This window comes from Microcebus murinus, chromosome 12 (genome assembly GCF_040939455.1).
Source record: "Microcebus murinus isolate Inina chromosome 12, M.murinus_Inina_mat1.0, whole genome shotgun sequence".
Taxonomy (NCBI): domain Eukaryota; kingdom Metazoa; phylum Chordata; class Mammalia; order Primates; family Cheirogaleidae; genus Microcebus; species Microcebus murinus.
Window position 1 is genome coordinate 59,260,541 of NC_134115.1, and position 21,800 is coordinate 59,282,340.

The following is a 21,800-nucleotide window of genomic DNA, read 5'->3' on the forward strand; positions in this document are numbered from 1 at the left end:
TAGACGTCCCGCGTCAGTCCAGCTCCAGAAGGCCAGGCGGGTAAGGCTGCTCCCAGGCAAGCCGCACTTCCGCCTCCCTGGCCAACACGGATCACCTCCCTCACTCCCGCGCTGCCCAAGTCACGAGTTGGCTTGGGGGCCCCTCCCTCCGCCTGCTGATTGGGTACCTCCTGAACCATTGCTGCCCTCTGATTGGGTTGTTCCCTTTTCGGGTCTCTGGCACTGCCTGGACCAACCGGATATAGGGACGGGACTTCCGCTTCCCCCTTCTCCCTCCTCCCGCTTGCCCTCAGATCGCAGTCGCCACCACAGCGGCGGCCGCCGGGCGTGGTGTCAGTGGGTCGGTTGGTTTGTCTCAACGTTGGTGTCAGTGCCGTTGAATTGCCCGCCATGGCTGACCTAGATCCGTTCGGCGCCCCGGCCGGCGCCCCCGGCGGCCCCGCACTGGGGAACGGGGTGGCCGGTGCTGGCGAAGAAGACCCGGCCGCGGCCTTCTTGGCGCAGCAGGAGAGCGAGATTGCGGGCATCGAGAACGACGAGGCCTTCGCCATCCTGGACGGCGGTGCCCCCGGGCCCCAGCCGCACGGCGAGCCGCCTGGCGGTCCCGGTGAGAGTGCGGGCGCGTTTGGGGCGAGAGGACTTGTCTGGAAACTCGCCCCGGAGTGGGTCCGGGAGCTTCTGTGTGACTCTTGTTCCTTGCCGAATTAGGTTAGGGAGCGGTGCAAAGAGGAAACGAGACCCCGGCCCAGTCATGCAGAAACCGAGGCTCGGGAAGCTTGCTCAGTTCTGAATGTGGTTGAGTGCTCCAGGGCGCGTGCGGAGCGGGAAAGCAAAGAAAATAGGGTGACAGTCTCAGGAGCCCGAAAAAGCATGTTCAATTCAGCAACTTTTCATTAAGCACTTGCTGTGCCTTAAGTCTGGCCTTTTAGGTAGCCGCATTGGCGCAGTGTGTCCAGACTTACAGGCAAGTCTGAGCCCAGCACAGATGCAGTTACTAGGAATTAAAGGCAGAAAAAATAGGAATAGTAGTATAGCTTTTGAGACATACAAAAAATCGCAGTGCAGTTCAGCATTTAAGCACTCAAGGGTTACAGAGTTGGGTTCAGGGGAAGAAAGGAGGAGTGAGTAGGGAACTCAAGGACTAGTCTTGGAGAAGGAAGCTCTACCATTGTTGAACGTATTACAACTAGGACTTCTGGAGCTCTTCGCTAGGAACAGCTTTGGTAGGCAGTATTACCTAAGCAGAACTCAAGATTGGCCTGGGCCAATCAGGGAGGAACGAAGAGGTAAATGAATAGAAGACGTTGTGTGGCCTTTTTCAGCCAAACTGAAGTAAAAAATACAGGTAGGGTGACATTTTGACCCTTGAATGTCTTACCTGTGTATGATGCTTAGGATTGTCGTGTGGGAGGAAAGGATGAGTGGAAAAGAGACCTATTCATTAGTATAGTGAAGCAGGAAATTTAGCTAGAAGAAATGAGACCTGCCTTTTCATTTACTTAAGAAATTCCAACTAAAGGAGAATAGGGCACTATTGTGGCAAATAGGAGTGTCTGTACTGCTCTAAACTCAAACCTTAAAGAGGCTAGGCAGGTAACATAAATGAGAGAAGCAGGCTGGGCGTGAGATATTGGAAGTGTTGGAGATTGAGGGTTTGGTGCACTAAAGTAGCACTGTAAAGGCTTTCAGACTCAGAAATCTCAAATTACTATACCAACCAGGCAGAACCTCTTTTGGGAGAGTGGTGCTGATAGATTGCAGCTTCTGAGTTTTTATACTGTGCTATCAGGCCCCCAATAAGAACTTACATGAGAACATGTAATATACCTGAATGTGCAATTTATAGCAACTAGGTTGTACTGAACTGGGCTTTGATTGGGAGATGAAATTGGTCTTAAGTGATTAGGGGATAAGAAATTTAATTCTTACATCCTTAGTTTACCTGCCTCATTTATAAAAGAGAAAACTAAATCCTAGAGAGAAGTGAGTTGCATAAGAAAAAAGGATGAGTACAGACAAGCTTAGTCTGTACCACATTGTCTTACAGTTGTTTTAGCAGGGGTATAGTGGGATAAGAGAAAGGTGATTGTGGCTGTCCTGGGTAGGACAAAATTGGGAGGTGCAGGACTCAAGACCTGGATTTAGAAGACTGTTACTCTTGCTTACTTTTGTATCCCTATTAGCAGGATGTCCTGGCACATAGTAGATGCTCACATGCTTGACAAAGAAATGGGCAAAAATGTCAGGTCTGAGGGTCCTGTATAGAGCTGGTAGATCTTGATGATGGGCAGTTTGGGAAGATAAAAAGAGAATAGAGTTGGATATGCAAGTCTTTTGTGCATCAAGCCTTCATTCAGCAAAGGGAAGGAAAGGGATGATTGCTGACTTAGTTCCTAGGAAGAACTTAGTGAACTAAGCATTTAGTGACTTAAAACCAGATCTCTGACAGGGTTGCTGAGGTTGGTAATAGTGCAGTGGTCAGCACTTCCTTTGGGGATTAGAGAACTATTAATAATTGGACACTTTTCTTTCTTTTTTTAAAGAAATGCTCAGTGGCTAATATTTTGTGTTATATCACATTGCTCTAATGTGAGTTTAGCTTTGTGGTCTCAAACAATTTATATAGCCACAACTGCCCAGCCTCAGTTTTCTCCTCTGTAAAAGGTGCGTAATATATGCTTCATAGCATTTTTAGGATTACTTTAAAGAGTATCTGTAAAGTGCTTACTAATATATAGTAAGTATCCAGTAAATTCCAGCTACTGTTATTCCTTGGAGGTGGGGAAGAGAAAGGACTTACAATGCCTTGAGGTGTACTGAGGAAATGGAGAGATTCTAGGTGGAATCTCTGTTTCTGATGTGTTACACAAAGATACAGGCAGTAGGCTATAACAGATTGATAACAGAGGAAATATCTAAACTTGCCCCAGTCTTGGGGGAAACTCCCATGAAGTATGGGCACCAGCAAAAACCAGAGGGCTTAGGACTGAGCCTTGGATAACTCCTTCAGTTGTTAGGAGATCTAGAAAAGAGACATACGTTTAAGAGGCAGAAAGTAACCAGCTGGGTGAAGTTGACTTGAAGGATATTGAGGAAGACCGGGTGATCAAGAAGGAGGCAGTACAAGTAGAACTGTTGAAAAGCCCTCAATCAGGAAGGGCTGAGGGGGGAAAGGAAGACAAGGGGCGATTAAGGCATTATGGAGAGAGTACCGCAAGGAGGCACTATTTATTTTATTTATATATATATGTATACACTTTTTTTTTTTTTTTTTTGAGACAGAGTCTCACTCTGTTGCCTGGGTTAGAGTGCTGTGGCGTCAGCCTAGCTCACAGCAACCTCAAACTCCTGGGCTCAAGCAATCCTTCTGCCTTAGCCTCCCAAGTAGCCGGACTACAGGCATGTGCCACCATGCCCAGCTAATTTTTTCTATATATTTTTAGTTGTCCAGCTAATTTCTTTCTTTCTTTCTTTCTTTCTTTCTTTCTTTCTTTCTTTCTTTCTTTCTTTCTTTCTTTCTTTCTTTCTTTCTTTCTTCTTCCTTCCTTCCTTCCTTCCTTCCTTCCTTCCTTCCTTCCTTCCTTCCTTCCTTCCTTCCTTCCTTCCTTCCTTCCTTCCTTCCTTTTCTTTTCTTTTCTCTTCTTTTCTCTTCTTTTCTTTTCTTTTTCTTTTTTTTTTTTTTTTTTAGTAGACACAGGGTCTCGCTCTTGCTCAGGCTGGTCCCGAACTCCTAAGCTCAAACAATCCACTTGCCTCAGCCTCCCAGAGTGCTAGGATTACAGGAGTGAACCACTGCGCCCGCCCGGCCTATTTATTATATTTTTGACAAGTAATTTCTTGGAAGAGAAAAAAAGAAGAAAGGTAGATGAATTAAAAGGAAGCTTTCTGGAAAAGGAGAGTAAATTTTATTGGTAGCAGTAGTGTAGAGAAGTTTAGGGAAATCTCACTCTTGATATTTAATTATACAGCACATTTACTGTGTTTCAGATACTCCATATACTTTCAGATCCCTGCAGTAGCTCTGCAGATTAAGTGGTAGTGTCATATTTCACATGAGAACTGATCACTGTGGAAGTTAAGCAATATTTCTAAGATAGCAAGCTAATAAGTCGCTCAAGTGAGATTGAAACATAAATCTGCTTGAATTCAAATGTTTCAGGAACGTGGGAGGTTGAAGGTAGGTTTGGGACAGAAAGTCTTTAACGATTAGAAACTTACTCTGGCCCTTGTTTCTGTCTGGAATGCCTCAGATGCATTAGAAAGTTTCTTTCTTAGACATTGGGTTGTTTAGCTTGGTTGTCCTAGCAAGTCAAGGCCTTAGATGTCCTTTCTGCATGTTTTTATAGTAACAGACTATCCTTTGACTTGGGTCAGTTGTTGATTCACAGAAGAATGTCAGTACAATAGTACAGTAATACAGAGCTCAAAGCAGATTCCAGTGGGTCTGAATGAGTCTTCAGACATAAAGGACAGGCAGCATGTGATTTTGAGGAAGGTATGGGATGAGGATTGCTCCTAGTTTTGTGTATGGAATAGCAATCAAAGTCTCTCCTATTAAAAATGGCCCTGGGAGCTAGAATATATTAACTGGATAGTTGATATTAGCTGTAATATATTAACCATCATGTGGGCTAGGTCAGCCTAGCCATTATAGGCTCTAGGATTTAAAAGTATGCCACTTTTTAAAAAAAATTTGAGACAGGGTCTTATTTTGTTGCCCTGGCTAGAGTGCAATAGACCATAGTTCACTGCAACCTCAAACTCCTGAGCTCAAGTGATCTTTCTGCCTCAACCTCCTGAGTAGCTGGAATTACAGGTGTGCACCACCTCACTCAGCTAATTTTTCTATTTTTTGTAGAGATAGGGTCTTGCTCTTGCTAGTCTCAAACTCCTGAACTCAAGCAATCCTCCCACCTCAGCCTTCCAAAGTGCTAGTATTATATGAGCCACTGCACCTGGCCTCACTCTTTTCTGTCTTACACAGAAGTAAATTTTAGGTGGACTAAAGAGAGGTATTTCTAAAAGAACCAGAAGAAAAGTAAATATCTACTTCATAGTAGGAAAGGCCTTCAGCATAAAAGCAGATGCAGTAGTCATAAAGGAAAAGTTGATAGTGTCTACATACAAGTTAAGTAGTTCATTCTAGGGGTTAAATACCATAAACCAAAGTAAAAGACAGTATGGGAGAAATATTTGCAATATGAGAAGACTGTTAATATAGAGAGAATACTTAGAGACCGAAAGAAAGATAGCAGAAAATAGGCAAAACTCAGTTCAGTAAAGAAGAAAATCAAATGTCAGATAGATGATTACCTGACAGGAAGTAAGATTGGCACAGCAAAGCCACCATGAGTTTTTTTCTGCTATCAAATTAGCAAAAATTAAAAAACATGATAAAGCACATACTCCAGTATCAGTGAAGGTCTAAGAAATGGGGCACTCAAATGCTGCTGATAGGAGTGTAAACTGGTAGGGGAATAGAGGCAAGTGGTTGGTGTTTTAAAAGCCTTTAAAATATATATCCTGTGACCCAGCATTTCTGTGTGAAGGAATTTATTACAGAGGAGCAATTGAATATGTCCCCAAATCCTCTTACTAGTTTTTTGGTAAACATCATATTTCCCAAACTTGATAGAATGTTTAAAAATTATTTGGGTCAGTGGCACCTGGCTTAAGATAGCAAAGAGCCGCTGACAAAATCTATAAGAAACTCATAGGATTATGAAACAATTACAAAAGTTAAGGAAAGTATGAGAACTATGTTGAAATAATCAAGATATATACAAACCAGCAGTTTGTATAGAAACATAGATGAAAGCTGAGGCGGGTTGCTAAGGGCCTAGATCCTGTGGCGTGTATTCACGTGTCAGATTAACCCATGATCTTTCTTCTGCCATCCTGGCTTGCTCAGGTATAGCACCACTTTTTAAAGGCTGATTATCTCATAATACATGGATTTAGTATTTTCCTCACATTATCTTAAACATTAAAAATAAATTTAAAGGAGAAAATGTTGTCATTAATTATCTGCCCTTTCAGGAACACCTATTTACCTCTCATGGAACTCTGCACAAATTGTAAGGTCATTTGCGAAGTGCTGCTACATAGAGGTTTGTTTCAAGGATTAAAACTTAATGGATATGAAGTGTTGAGAGCACTGTACTTGGCATACCAGGAGCAATAAGTAATGGTGTTTTTATGTGGAAAAAAGTGGAAAAGTTAGTGGTATCAATGAATGGATTATTAAAAAGCCTATGTTGGGGGAGTCTGGTTTTGCTGAAAGAATTTTTATATCTATGCATTAGAGAAACTAAAGGGTTAGAAACCAACAGGGAGAGTGGTGGAATTACATGGCATTTTCTTCTGTCTCCATTTTCCTTTTTTAAAAAACAGTGTATGTAGGCCGGGCGTGGTGGCTCACGCCTGTAATCCTAGCACTTTGGGAGGCCGAGGCGGGCGGATTGCTCAAGGTCAGGAGTTCGAAACCAGCCTGAGCGAGACCCTGTCTCTACCAAAAATAGAAATAAATTAATTGACCAACTAAAACTATATATACAAAAAATTAGCCGGGCATGGTGGCGCATGCCTGTAGTCCCAGCTACTCGGGAGGCTGAGGCAGTAGGATCGCTGAGCCCCGGAGATTGAGGTTGCTGTGAGCCAGGCTGATGCCACGGCACTCACTCTAATCTGGGCAACAAAGTGAGACTCTGTCTCAAAAAAAAAAAAAAAAACAGTGCATGTGTTGGTATCAGGGAGAGCATGGTGGGGAAATGATCTGTAAAAGTTTTCAATACTCCCTAAGCCAGGGGGAAAGGAATTAGGAGAAGCAAGAGGACCAAAAGAATAGATGAAATATTAGGGTCGATTTGTGGCAAATCAGTTTTGTTTTGTTTTTTTAGAGCCAGGGTCGGCTCTTTAGTCCAGACTGGAGTACAGTGGTCCAATCACAGCTGTACTCACTGTAACCTCAAGCTCCTGGGCTTAAGTGGTCCTCTCATCTCAGCCTCCTGAGTAGCAGGGACTACAGGTACCCTGCCTGCCACCACGTCCAGCTAATTTTTTTTTTAATAGAGACAGGATCTTACTGGGTTGCCCAGACCAGTCTCAAACTCCTGAACTTAAGCAATCCTCCCACCTTGGTCTCGTGAATAACTACTGGGACTACAGGCATGTGCTACCATACCCAGTGAGGATTGATTTGGAACTAGATGGTTCAGGTTGAGTTTGATTAGTTAGGAAAGCAGAAAGCCAAAGGAGTGGTTTGACAAAATCTTTGCGTATTCAGAGGGAAAAGAAGGCTGAGAACACCCTGCCCCGGGCCTCTAGGAAACCCATGGTGTTTCCGTATACCCTCAGAGGGCCGTGTAGTGGTGGGCCACACTGCTTAGCATACCTTTTACTACCTGGGTTTCTTGTATCTTCTAGGTTCATCTTTTCTTTCTCCCATCCCATGCAGTAAGGCAGTCATTGAAGTTTGAAAAAATTTGGATAAAATAATAGAAGTCCTACCCAGTAGGTACAAATGTGGTCAACTAACAGATAATAGAATAGGGAGGTGGAAGCTAAGTTTTTTTGGTGGCTGCACTGAGGCTTTCTGAACAAGGCAGAGCAGCTACTCCAGAGGGACAGTGTGCAACCCTGTACGGCTGCCTCTTAGTGAGGGCTATTGGTGCAGGGCAGGGGCTAGAAACTCATACTTATTGGGACCGTTAAGTAAGTGGACTAGTGAGATATAGAATTTTTTGTTTTTGTTTTTTTTCCCCAAAAGTCACTGGGGCTAGTGGGGACTGGCAAATTGACCAGAGCATGCTCTGCCTAAAAGGCTGCCCACCATTCCAGACAGATACCGCCAGTTCAGGAATACAGGTCCAATACAGCCAGCTCTTCCCTCTGTCTACCCTCCACCCCAGCGCCACAGGAACACTGAGTGTTTTGAAAATTTCCAGACTTAATACTATATATTTTAAATGAAATATGTTTGGCCTGTGGACCACTATTTTGTACTGTATGGGAAGAAGATATGCGGGTCTTACTTACAAAAACATTTTTCATGTTTTTGAGGTGGATTTTCTCATTTAGCTCATGAATAGTTAATTGTGCCCAAAAGACAGGATTGTGTAATGTGTCATGCTTTCAGTTTTTGTAACTTACATCTTTAAAAGCACTGATTTCATTTGGCATGTTCAGATCTTAACTATTTTGGACTAGTCCCAAGTGGACTAGAGAAATTAACAGGTAGTCTAAACTGAACGTCCTTCAGTGCCAAACCTGTTGGAGCCATAGGATGGAGGGTCCTGGCCCCAAAGAAAGCACCTTGGTTTGAAGTGAAGCTGCACAGCTCTGCTCACTCTAGATGACTCCTGGCCTTTTCTTGTGCCTTCTCTGGAACTTTCTTAGAGAAACGTCGTTACTTTATGAGATTCTTCTACCAGGTTTCCATTTCTCATCTCTCTAAGCTAGAAAACAGAATGTCAGTAGCTTTGGACTTGGGAGCTGGGAACAGATTTGTCCACATTTTGGTGAAGTCAGTTGTCATTTGTATATAAGCACATCTTGGTTTCAGTACCCATCACAGGGATAGCATTTAGTAGCTCATGGTGCCTGCAGCATACAATACTATATTCCATTATGTAACCCTTTGGCCCAGCATTTGACCAGCCCTGACTGACTGACTGAAATCTTATTTCTTACAGATGCTGTTGATGGAGTGATGAATGGTGAATACTACCAGGTAGGGAGTACTTCGATTATGTTGAATGCCAGTGGTCGATACTCTTCCTTTCCTGGGATTTGAATTGACTGGCCTAGAAAGAGACCCCAGCCCTTTGATTTTACTGGATGTATTAGTAGCTGGTATGTTACCTATCAAAGTAGAAGAATTTAAAGAGAGGCGGCATTGATAGAGCACTCTTTTAAAATGTTACTTACCTGGCCCTTGTGATATCACCTTTATTCTCAAGAAATGACCCTTCATGATGATGACAGTGTGCCATGCACTGTGTCAAGCACTGTAATAAGTTATTTACTAATACTTTAAGTAATTCTCCTTCCATCTTTGTTTATAGTCTGGTTACATTAACCTGGTAATATTCCCTAGTTTACTTCGCTAAAGATTAACTTTTTTTGTGTGTGACAGAGTCTCACTCTGTCACCCTGGCTAGAGGGCAGTAGCATTATCACAGCTCACTGCAACCTCAAACTCTTTGGCTCAAGTTATTCTCCTGCCTCAGCCTTCTGAGCAGCTGAGACTATAGGCACAAGCCACTACACCCAGCTAATTTTTCCCATTTTTTGTAGAGACGGTGTCTTGTTCTTGCTCAGGCTGGTCTCAAACTCGCGGCCTCAAGCGATCCTCCCACCTTGGCCTCCCACAGTGGTAGGATAACAGGCATAAGCCACTGAGCCTAGCCTAAAGATTAACATTTATTTGAGTTTATCAGTTTGTTTATTAGCTTCCAGATCTTACCCCCTGTAAAGAAGACCCCCACATACCCCTTGTGACTCATATTTGCCTGCCTTTTATCCTCTCTCTGGTGTAACTATGGTAACTATACATTTTCTTTTGCACTTCCTTTCCTAGAATTCACAATATTAAGCAATATTAATTGACCTTTTTTCTACATGATAGTATTTAGAAGTCTTAGGTTCTAGGCCTTGGCTTTACTATGTACTACCTACCTTTTTTACTTTGAAGATATCACATAATTTCTGTGTAAAGTAAGGAAACAAACAGATAACACTGTTTCCTAATAAATCCACTCCCTGCCACAACTTTCCTACCTCCCACTCATGTCCCATTTATTAACAGGTAGGTTAACAACTACTCTGTCTCCTTCATGGGATTATAAAGATTAAGTGCAATAATGTTGAAAGCTCTCTATTGGCATGCAAGATGGTGGTGGTGTTTTTAAGGCAATCCTTTAACATTTTATAACAACCACCAATGTTGTTAGAACCAGAGGTGTTAACTTGGATGAGTCGTATTTCAGGAGGGAATTTTGAGTACTGATAAAGCACAATTGTGTTTTATGTTAAGGAAAGTAATGGTCCAACAGACAGTTACGCAGCTATTTCACAAGTGGATCGATTGCAGTCAGAGCCTGAAAGTATCCGTAAATGGAGAGAAGAGCAAACGGAACGCTTGGAAGCCCTTGGTAAGGAATCCTTTTCTGTCTCGGGTGTTGATTTTCAGTGGAATAGTTTACCTAGACTCTAGTTTTATCTCTTTTTAACTTTAATTACCCAGTGTCCTTGTCTGGTCTTTGGAAAGATATCTTTCTCAGCCTGAAGTTCATAAGGCCATCCACACGGAAGTGCCTGATCACAGGCCATTGTGTGAGGAGTAGGGTAACCCACAGAGCCACCAAGGGCATTCTGTCCTCCCATGGGAAGAGCAGAGTGATGCTGTGGAAAGAGCCCTGAACTTGGAGTGAAAGACTGGCTTTAAGACCCAGCCTTAAACTTACCAGCTGTGGGCACTTGGTTGCTCAAACCTTTCAGAGTGTTGTGTTGTCATCTGTGAAGAAAGATCAATGTTACTGACTTCAAGGGTAGGCTGAGATGCTATTTTGAGAGTGCTTTGTAAACCAGAAGGTTTCAAGTTTCACATACCCATGTGAGAGACTTAAAGACCATTTTTCATTTGAAGTCTGAATTTAATGTAACACTTAAGAGGAACATGTGAGATATGTTAGGAAACCCATACTATTTTTCTTACCTTAATATCCCTATAAGGTAACTTGTACATTTTTATGGGTGAGGAATGTGAGGATCATAGGTAGAATAAGTATTTGGGATACACATCTAAGAAGTAGTAGATTCAGAATTTCAGCTTCAGTTTGCCTTGCTTCAAAGTCCATCCCCATCCCTTTCAATCACATTGCTTTCTAAATGCATGTAGTGTTCATGCCGTCTTGCCAGGCAGGCCACGCCCAAGGTCAGCACCAGACAGCCTGGCGTTTGGTAAAGACATTTGTACGTGGAATGTCACCTGTTGGTTCAAGATCAGGGGACACTTGGTGTCTGTATATACATGGTGGGTTGAAGAAGTATGGCAGAGTGTGATGATGTAACACATTGTGTTTTTTTCTCAGTTTTTTAATTAAAATTTCTAAAACAGAACAATTGAAAGAAGAGGAAAATAAACGTGTGTACTCCCTATTTAATAATTAATATTTTGACACATTAAGTTATCTTTATATAAATGAAGCATGTATATATGTATATGTTTTATACATACATGCACATAATTTTTTTGGCTGATCTACTTTAAGATACACACATTGTATACTTCATGTATAAATACTTCATTGTACATTTCCTGGAAATACTGACATTGTCCCTGTGTAACCACAGTGTTAACAGTATTATTCCCTCTTGAGAACCATTGAACTTGTGACAACATGAGTCCCTGTTTTTCAGATAAGGTAAGTGACACCCAGAAATAGGAAGGGACTTGACCCAAATAACACAGCCAGTAAGTGTGAAATCTTTTATCTTGCTGGTCCAATTTTGGTGGCTTTCAGAACAAAGAGCACACTATGTTTGAACCTTTATAGCACTATCCAATAGTAATTTATTTGGTGGAAATATTCTGTATCTTTGCTGACCAGGATGGTAGCCACTAGCCACATGTGACTATTAAGTACTTGAAATGTGGCTAGTGTGACTGAGAAGCTGAATTTTAAATTTTCTTTAATTTTAATACATTTAAATGTAAGTAGCCACAAGTAACTGCTGTATTGGATAGAGCAGCTTTAGACAAAAATAGGTCTTCACGATGCTGGCAGCCTTAGTCCTTGATTGTTCTTTGTGGATCTCTTTTGAGAAGGCTTAGAGGCAAGACTAAGCTGGTAGTAGGACTGCTAGAGTATTCTTCATGTTACTGAGCCCAGCTTTATCTTTTCTCTTTCCCCAGGGTTTAGCAAAGTTTGTCTTCTCCCTAGAGCGAGTAGGCTTTGGTGTCAGGAAAAACTTCATTTTCTTTTTCAGTTATCAAATTGGGTACTTTGGGGCTACTCCATGAGGTGGTGTTTTCTTAACTCAAGATGCCTTCTTGAGGGACATCAAACATTTGCTCTTGCATTCCAGTTGAAGTGAATTCACTTGGTTCATGAACAAGGTGTTTCTTCAGTTTCCCCCTTTTTTCTTGCAAGAACTGGGAGAAAAAGCAAGAGATGCTAAAAATAGAGAACTGGTATCAATGGTTTTCAGCATAGCTGCTGGCTACATTCTCAAATTTTCTTTTCTGTGAACAAGGGTGGCCAGAGAAGAAAGCACCTGTCAGTGTGCCTTGCTCTGTAAAAGGACTCTTCCTGTTCCTCTGAGAAGAAGAATTCTAAATTCTTATTGCCAGTGGCACTTCCTAAATCTATAAAAGGCAGAAGACAATTTAAATATACTGTCTTATGTAGTTACTACAGTCTGTGCAGATGTAAACAATTTTTATTTAAATTTTTCAGAAATAAATTCTCATATTTTGTTCCTATTATATAATACAAAATTTTAAATGATTATTAGAATACATTGAAAGAAAATACTCTCCAATCAAAAGTTAACTTTTTGGAAGTATTTTCACCACATTTCGAATTAGGTATTGTCCACATGGTACCATCAGCCCATAGCATCTCTCATTGCAACATAGCCTGCTCCATTCCATGCATACACTTAATGCCATGGACAGACACCTGTCAGTGTAGAGTCATTCATGGAAAATCTGAGTAAAAAGATTTTCCTTCTGAACGATAGGTCACTTTCCAACAAGTTAGATAAGAAGGTGAAACTTTGGGGGAGTTTTTAGCTGCTTTTAGGCTATTTCTTATAATTATAGACACAGCCATCTGCAGGTTGTAACTACAAGACATTTTTTGCAAAGGCCCTAAAAATGCCCAAGAATGCTTCATTTCATTCCTTCCAGTAGTTATTTGACACCACCACTGCTTTCTGCTCTTCTCAGAGACACTAATTACAGGTTGGCCTCTTGGTCTATACTTTGAAAACTCTATCCAGGTCACCTTCTAGTCATATCTTGTGATTAATTCTAGGCTTGCCTCCCTTTCTGCCCCCCTGGAGGCAGCATAATGAGGTAAGCAAAATATAAGTTTTAAAGTTAGACCTGGGTTTGAATCTTGGCTCTGCCACTTACTATAACCTTTAGGAAGTTCACTCAGACTTTCCGAGCTTTGGTTTTTCTCCCTGCTTAAAATGGAATCAGAGTTTACCTTCTTGGGATGGTTGTAAAGATTAAATGAGACATATATAAGACACCTGCCAGACATGACATCCTTAAGAACATGTTTAAAGTGACAAATCAGGTTAACTTCAAGTGTCAGCTGCACCAGTAACTGTGATGTGTATTTCTTTACCTTCTACTCCCTGCTGACAAGTGTCTCTTCAGAAACTTTATATTTGAGAATCCAATCTGCCAAACCTGCTAGGTGTGCATTTTCTTGCTCTCATTTCCAAAACCTTTTGGTTAACTGTTAATGACACCATATTCCTACCCCTTGAAGTTCTCTCTGTTGGAGTTTATTTGGTATCACTGTGCTGGCTGTGCCACAAATTCACTCTGCAGTATTAGTAGGAATAGATGTTCTGTGGTCCTTTCCAACTCTTTATTCTATATTCTACCATCTCTGGTTCCTGAATCATCTCTACCTGTGGCAGCTATCCTAATAGCTCCCTGCTTCATAGAAGCACTTCTGCCTTAGTTATAAGAGTACCACCTTATGTTTTCAAATCCATTAATTGTCAAACTTGGGATATGGACTATAGTTTGTGAGAAGAGTTAAAAGCTTATTTATGATAATATGAATATCTCACCCTGAACTAATAATGGCAGCATTATTAAAGAATAATCTATAATTGTTTTTTCCACACTCTTCCTTCCCCATGCCAAAAACAAGACAAAACAAAACTAGTAACTCACTAACGTGTCAGTGGACTGGGATAAGACCAGGACTAGGATCACTGAGATTAGAGTTGGTTGTGCAAACAGGGGGAATAGAATTTAATCTCCCCCCTCCTCACTCTTCTCCCCCAGCACACACAGTACCCTCACCCACCATAAGTTCAGCAAAACCAAAGGAAATGGATGAAACAAACTTAAGTTTGCTATTGTCTTTCTTTTCCCTCCCTCCAAAGATGCCAACTCTCGGAAGCAAGAAGCAGAGTGGAAAGAAAAAGCAATAAAGGAGCTAGAGGAGTGGTATGCAAGACAGGACGAGCAGCTACAGAAAACAAAAGCAAACAACAGGTCAGTCCGCAGCAGTTCTAGCATAGCTTGTTTTCCCAAATTGAATCAAATCCATTTTTTAGCATCCAGTCTAGGTTCTTGGCTGCTGCCTCCTTAAGTGTGAAATATCTTTGCAGTTTTTGAAGAAGATGCTTGAAGCACAGTGGCTGAAGTCTCTTGGGTCTTGTGAGCGTAATTCACCCTGTCATATAGCCATCCTGGTTGTAGTGAATTTAGCTCTTTAACGAAGAGCTTGGTTAATATGCGTCACCTGCAGTGGTATGCTTCTGCCAAAGGAAAAGTTACTTTACAGATTAGGTTTAAGCTTTAAAAAATGGAACCCTGGAATGAAAGGTCAGTTTCATGAATATACCAGGATCTCATTACTTTGGAGATGATTATAGACTTGGTCACATTGTATCCGATAAATACAGCCCTGCTGTCTGAAAGCCACCTCTGGAAGGAGTCCGTTAACAGGAAAATGTGCTTTATAATCAGGCAGCCAAGGGTGTTCCAACATAGTGACTGTGGAATTGAGGGTTCTCTGGGTACTTATCTGTGCCTAAGAAAAGCTTGAATTGACTTCTTTAAAATGCTCTTTTCAGAATGTATTTTACTCACTGACAGTTAAGTAGTTATAGGGAGAATACACATTCATTCTCATATCACCACCAGCCAATAGCTGTGGTTTTCAGTGCTCTGCACTTCTTGGAAGTAGCTTAGAGAGGCATATGCAATGTTGCTTCCCTCGAGGTAGGCAGACTGGCTTTCTTTCCTCTGCTAGGTTCAGAGCCCAATTTTCACTGAACAGTCTACTCACTTCAGTGTAAAAACAGGCAAGGCCAGGCCTGGGGATATTTTTAATTTTCAGGGTAGGGCCATAGGTTCCTATATTCGAGGCAGGAAGGAGGTTGGGTTAAGTGCCCTTGTCTCCGGTAGCTCTGTTAGCCAGAAATCTGCCAGGAAAGAGGGTGCTAACCACTTTGTCAGCCAGCCGATGCCAGTGTAAGGAACTGTGACAGAACAGTTGGACTGTTTTTTTCATCCAGCAGCCTTTCAGATCCTTGTGTGCCTTTGGTCATCCTTGGTTCTGTCAGCTGCCCTGCAGATGCCAGGCTTGGGTCTCTGTCCTGGCCATCTGCCTCTAGGGGCTGTACTTTTGAGGGGTGCATGTTGGGTTCCATTTGAAGTTCTGTGGCAAGTATGATGGGGACTGCTCTCCAGTCTTCTCATTGAGTCACCAGTGGCGATGGTTGCCATCGGCTACATAGTGCCTCTGTTGAGCTTGTGGTAGGTACAAAGTGCTGATAGGTCCAGGCTCATCTGTCCTGTCCTCACTCAAGATGATTTTTCCCCAGATGTAAGTTCACATCAGTAAAGAAAGATGAGCAGGTGCTGTGAGCAAGCACCGTGGAGACCCCGGCTGCTGCCCCAGCACTTGAGTCTGCTCTGAAGTCCTTGGCAGAACCATGCTGACCCTCCCTGAACAGGGTCCCTGATGCTTCAGCAATTTGACACATACACTGTCAAACTAAAATAAGAAATATATTGGGAATAGGCTTTCCATTGCAGAAATTTTTTCAAGCCAGTTTTATTGAACTCACCTGTCTGTATACAGAATCAGTTGTCCTGGGAGAGAGTGATCACACCTATTATTAGGAGCTCCGTCTTAAAGGCTTAGTCCCTCCAAGTGTTGAGTTAGGGCCTTGGTACCTTTGCTTACTTGGAATTGTAGAATGTGGGGTTGGCAGCTGGCTGATCTCATAGGTGAAACTCTCAAGTTTCAGGGACAAGGGACTAACCCACCACTCAACTGAGAATGTAGAGCTGTTTAGAAACCAGGTTACTTGCCTTGTAGAAACTTTGCAGCACAGAGTTTACCCTGAGTGCATAAAGCTATTGGCACACTAGCCACTGCCACCAGGGTTCTAGGACAGAAGGGATGTTTTTTACACTTCATTCCAATGATTCTTCAGTGGGTGGAGGTGGGAGCCATTTTAGAGTCACTCTGTGGTACTTCTTCCAGTGACATTCACCGTCCCCTGGAGGTTTTGATATTGCTGACTACTCCCCATCTACGTGTGACTCATCAACTTTAGACTCTAAAGGAATAGGTCTCACAAAAAATGATTCATTTTCCTCATTGTTGTTCTACAAATAAATATTTTTAGAAAAGAAAATGGGGCATTCAATTTAAGTAAGTGTCATTCTCCCTGGGTGACTCCAGCAGTGGGATGTTAAGGGATTGCAGAAATTAGGCAGAAAGGCAGAGAAGTTGGAAAGAGGAGACTTGGGGACAGAAAGGGCACCCAGTTAATCATGAGTGTGTCCTCAGGCCTCCTGCCTTCCATCTGCCCTCACCCAAGCAGTCCCAGAGCACGAGGAGCACAGCCAGGCACTGTGCTGGGGGCAGGCGTGCAGCAGCCAGACTGCATCTCCCTTCTTTTATCCCAAGTCAGAGTCTAAATGTCACTGCACAAGAGCCATGAATTATTAAGTGATGGCTGTGGAAAAGAATTCACTTTTCACAGGAGTCTGCCAGGACAGTGACTGACGCCTACAGCTGGATGAGTTCACTCACCAAGAACAACCACAGAGCACTTCCTCCTGTTTCAGGTGGCCTTTGTGCTGAGACTTTTCAGCTCTATCAAGGCTTGAAAAAGTCTGGAGAATCCATGATTCTCGGTGGTGGCAAACATTTCCACGCCCACTTTGAGGCTGCTTATAGGATGGAGCTCTGCATTGTATTTAGGCCTCCCGAGCATGTCCTGTGGTTGGGCATCCTCCTTCCCTCTCTCAGGCTTCCCGGGGTCCCCTCCTACCTTGGCTGAGGATTGCTGCTTCAGGTCCCCTTCTGCTGGGCAAAGAACAAACAGGTGGAGAGCCACCTGTACCTGCTGTGTGTAACTTTGTCTGTTCTGGGCCTGTCACCCTGAGGTGGGGGCTGTGCTTGTCACTGCAGAGCTCTTTAGCCTGAGGGCTAGCTGCAAGAGCCTGACAGTCAAGCTGTTGTCCTCTTAGTGAGGCCTTGACAGGAGTCATCAAACTTTCCAGTAGAGGCTCGCTGGAGTTGAAATTGATTAGGTTCAGCCCTTCATGTAAACTGAAAGGATTATGGTTTACAAGCCGGCTGGCCTTGCCTTTCCCTCCCACCCACTCTGCCCACAAACAACTCTCTGTTTTCCTGCTGAGTCACTTCAAGTTACAATCAGCCTGCTCTTTTTTGCTTTCTTTAAATTCCCACAAAACATCTCCTATATATAAACCAAAATGGAAAAGAAGAAGGGTATGTGTGAGTTTAAAAATAAACTGAAATTGAAATTACTAGAATTTGCCTTCAAGTAAATATGTGAGCTTAGGTTAATGACCAGGCATGATTACCCATGAAAAATGTATTTTTCCACTTGTCCATCCCAGACCCACCCTGCAAAAGACGGGATAAGACTCCCTGAGGGAGGTTCCCTCAGGGGAACCACAGCCACAGTGGACAAGTGTGGGCTGGCTGGTTCTAGGGATTCATCCTGAGGAACAGAGTGAGAGCCATCCTGTCCCCTGCTGTGTACATTTCCCCACTCAGTACGCCCCATCCTCCTTGTCTCAGAGCCCTGCCATGCTGATGATGTTCTGGATTCTGGGCTGCACCTTGTCAAACCAAATAAGTCTGGCATAGAAATATTCAGCAATTGCACCGACAGACAGCCTTATTCAGGGACACACAAGCTGGTGCCAGAGCCAGGCCGCCAGTCTAGCATTCTTCCCACCAGCCCACTTGCCTCCAGCTGCTTTTTTCTCTGAGGTGAGAATTTTGAAATGACCATATGTGTCTGCAGAATACTGAAATTTACCCCACCCATCCAGTGTGGAGAAGCAGTAGTTGGATGATCCAAGATAAAACTGGCTGTGGGTCCTAGCGCATCTGGTGTCTGGCAGCATTCCTGCCCAGTGATAACTACTGAGACAGGCAGGAAGGCGGCGTTGCTTCCTGAGCGTACACCAGCTGGGAAGAAGCATCAATGCACAGTAACAAGACCCCTGGACTTGGAGCCAGGCTGCCTCAGCTGTGAGTTCTGAATGCTGCCACTGTGGCATTCACCTCTAAGCCTCAGTTACCTCATCTGTAAAGTGGGGGTGAGAATGCACAGCGTCGTAGGTTGTTACAGTTGAGGATTGAATCACCGTAACGTGTGTGAAAGGGCTTAGCCTATTACTGGGTGCTTAACACATGCATCTTGTCGCTGGGGAAGCCAAAGGGGTGATGTTGGCAGCGCTTACTCTCACGGAAGATCCCCATGCGGGGAGGCCAGCAGGAACCAGGTCTGCCGGAGTCGCCAGCGCTGGACGTCTCAGGGGGTTAGGATGGAGCCTTGGGAGCAGCTCCCCCAGAGCACAGTCGCACCTCTATTGTGGATTTTAGATGTTTCTGCTTCTCAATGTTCTCTCTTTTTTCCTGCCTGCTTGCCTGCCTTTGGGACCTCTTGCTGTCTAGGGTGGCAGACGAAGCTTTCTACAAACAACCCTTCGCTGACGTGATTGGTTATGTGTATGTTGCAAAACTAATTCCTTTTCTTGTTTTGATTCTTTCTACTTTTTGTTTAGAGTTAACGCTCCTTTTTTGTCACAAGTTGCTTTGCTTTTCAAATTATTTCAAATCGGCACCATGGGCTGCCTAAGAGCTGATATGCTGGGGGATGGTCGGTGGGGATCTTGAAGAGTCCCAACTCCCTGCACCCTCTGGTTGCCATTTCTCGTATTCGGGGTTTGGAGGAAAGAAAGCTGACTCCCTTTCAAAAAGTGAGTCATTTGTGATCTAGTGTGGGAAGGGTTTGGGGCTAGGGGGACTCTGACTTCTTGCTGTTGCTGCCAGCACTGCTGCTACCGATGCTTGCCTGCCCCTGGTGGGAAGGAGAAGTCTCCCCACCTGGGAGCAGGTGACAGTCCCAGGAGGTTAGGGGCCAGTAAGCCGCAGCACCTTGCATTGCCAAAGTCAGAGCTGTAGGGGCAGCATTTTCTATACTTGGTTCCTTTAAAAAAATATGGGGTTGGTTGCCTCTCCCTCAGGCAGAGGAGTCCAAAGCAGAGGGGCTTGTCTCCGATGGGTGTCTATGATTTCTCTGCTGTCTTGCATGTCAGAAGTTGCTATTTAGTGGCTGGCTTCTGATGCCCTGGTCCCCACCCTAGCACAGAGAAGTCCTGGCTTTGAGGTCATGATAGCCAAAGCTGCCTGATACAAGCCACTGGGACTCCCCTTCCCCCCCAAAACACTGCATCTTCTCTGGGGAAAAATTTTTTTAAGGATTCCTATAATCAAAGCAGTTTTTGCTAAAGACTTGGGAACAGTTCTCATTGTTTCCTCCTTAAAAATTAGGTCTGGCTTTTTATATAAGGGAGGAGAGGGCATAGGAGGAGAGATACCTCTGGAAGTTGGGCAATAGGCCGAGGTCTGTAGAACCTCTTAGGGCCTGTGCCCTTGAGCTGTTCGTCCCGTTAGAAGTCAGAACTGGGTTTCCTGGGCCCCCAGATGCATTTGCAATGAGACCTGTGAAATGCTGGATTTACAGGTGGTGTTTGATTTGATTTCTGCACATTCTCTCTGGAGTAGAAATAGAGACTGGAAAGGTCGAGTCTGGTTTTGCTGGACAGCAGGGTGGCCAGCAAAGCCAGCTGCACGTCCCCAAGCACAGATAGAGTGGCAAGGGCATGTCTAGCTTACTGACCATCTGCATTGAGCTCATTCTCATTTTCTATATCTGACCTAAAGTTTCTCTCCTTGTTTCTTTTCTTCTCTTCACCTTTAAGCACAAACATAAACCATCCTTGCTACAGCCTAGAACAGTTAAGTAAACCTTTCTCACTGCCCCTAACTGTGTGTGCCATGAAGTCGCAGTGTTGTGGTGGCTCTGGGCTTCAGCAGTGTTTGCCACGGCCATCCCTGTGATAGTGCCACCCCTGCGTCCCCACAGACCAGTCATCTCCATCGCTTTTGCTTTGCCCGTGATGCTTGTCGGAGTAGATGAATAGAGTGTGTCTTCCTGCCTCTTACCGCTGTCCTTTCAGGCTTGTAGCTCCCACCAGTTAGTTCCCAGCTGGGGGTGGGCTGACCTTGATGTGAAAGAATGTCGGAGCAACATCCTGCCTAAAAGCAACTAACATTGGCTCTCCTGCCAGTGTGCCCTGAGTGGTCCAAGACACCTGGCTGGAGGGAAAATGGCAAACTTTTGGCTGAACTGGAGAATGTCTTAACAAACCCTCTTCCAGAATGGCTTTAGTCTCTAGTGCCTGCTAGCATGGGAGCTTTGTCTTGAATTCCTTTTGATCTGCCCTGTTTCTCTCCAGCCTTAGGAATAAATCTGGAAGCTATTGTGCAATGACCTGTGGGCTTTTTAGAAGTCTCTAAATTTCCTTGAAACTCAGTACAGCCCAGAACAAAGTACTCAAGCTCTTGGCCAGCTTGCTGCTTTGCTTTTGTTAATAAAAGCAGTGCAAAGCTGGCTAAGGACTTGTTTTTCTAATGCTCTGTAGCAGAGGCAGCCAGACAGAGTGAGCCCTGAACCAAACACCTGTATTCCAACATTTTACACAGCAGTCTGGGCACCCTGTGCCCAGGAGAGCTGGCCACATGTCTGCTCAAGTCTGACCTGGGCCAGGGTTACTCTTGGGAAAACCAGAATGCCATTAAGTCAGGCACGAAGAGGCAGTCGCTAATGTAGCAAGGCAGCCACCAGGTTGCTCAGAGGGGGTTCTACATTAAACCAACATATTTTGTTGTTGCTTCCAGGGCAGCAGAAGAAGCCTTTGTAAACGACATTGATGAGTCGTCCCCAGGCACTGAGTGGGAACGAGTGGCCCGGCTGTGTGACTTTAACCCCAAGTCCAGCAAGCAGGCCAAAGATGTCTCCCGCATGCGCTCAGTCCTCATCTCCCTCAAGCAGGCCCCCCTGGTGCACTGAAGAACCACCCTGTGGAAACACTACGTCTGCGATATCTTAATCCTACTCAGTGAAGCTGTTCAGAGTAATTGGATTAATTATGTTGAGTTCTTTTGGACCAAACCTTTTGTCTTTAGAGTTGATCATTGTTTGTGATTGCATGTTTCCTTCAACTGTGTTCTCCCTGGCATTCAGAGAGGAGGGGGAGGAGGAAGAGAAGGGGAGGGAAGCCTCCCAGCAGTAGCCTCAACCTGTGCTTTTGTGCATTACTCTAAGAATAAATTTCTGTTTCAAACAACGTAGATGAAGCTTCTTTACTAAACTCAAGATGTGCTGCAGTTCAAAGTGAGTTAGGGAAGTATATTTCAACAGGGGTCAGTCTGGGGTATACAGAGTGAAGTAAGACCCTGACTCCTTTGGATTCGGCCAAGAAACCAGAGTTGGGACGGCGCTGTGCACGGCTAGCCTTGTTACTCCTGATTCCGTGGCGCGTCAGAGTCTGTACCACCCCAAGCACTGGTTCATATTTCTATTATAAAATCCTTCCTCTAGACCTGTGCTGTCCAATACAGTATTCACCAGGCACATGTGACTATTTAATTAAAAATACATTTCTAGTCCTAGTCATATTTCACACGTGG

At 43.9% G+C, this 21,800-nt stretch overlaps 1 protein-coding gene across 3 annotated transcripts; it reads left to right on the forward strand.

Moving 5' to 3' along the window:
* The first annotated feature begins 240 nt into the window (after positions 1-240).
* CLTA (clathrin light chain A) lies at positions 241-21,457 on the forward strand. Of its 3 annotated transcripts, XM_012769959.2 has the most exons (7): positions 241-607; positions 8,694-8,731; positions 10,037-10,154; positions 14,143-14,254; positions 18,720-18,773; positions 20,030-20,065; positions 21,009-21,457. In XM_012769959.2, exons 1-7 carry the CDS (start codon positions 391-393, stop codon positions 21,178-21,180), a joined length of 747 nt encoding a protein of 248 aa, XP_012625413.1. In that variant the 5' UTR covers positions 241-390; the 3' UTR covers positions 21,181-21,457. The 3 variants fall into 3 exon arrangements, with proteins under 3 accessions (XP_012625413.1, XP_012625414.1, XP_012625416.1); XM_012769960.2 differs by lacking the exon at positions 20,030-20,065; XM_012769962.2 differs by lacking the exons at positions 18,720-18,773; positions 20,030-20,065.
* Positions 21,458-21,800: the final 343 nt, after the last annotated feature.

Bases quoted from the DNA above. Each gene is read 5' to 3' on its own strand.
- CLTA (XM_012769959.2), top strand. From the start codon at position 391: ATGGCTGACCTAGATCCGTTCGGCGCCCCGGCCGGCGCCCCCGGCGGC. The intron at 8,732-10,036 runs GTAGGGAGTACT...TTTTATGTTAAG, and splicing joins TGAATGGTGAATACTACCAG to GAAAGTAATGGTCCAACAGA. The intron at 10,155-14,142 runs GTAAGGAATCCT...CTCCCTCCAAAG, and splicing joins GGAACGCTTGGAAGCCCTTG to ATGCCAACTCTCGGAAGCAA.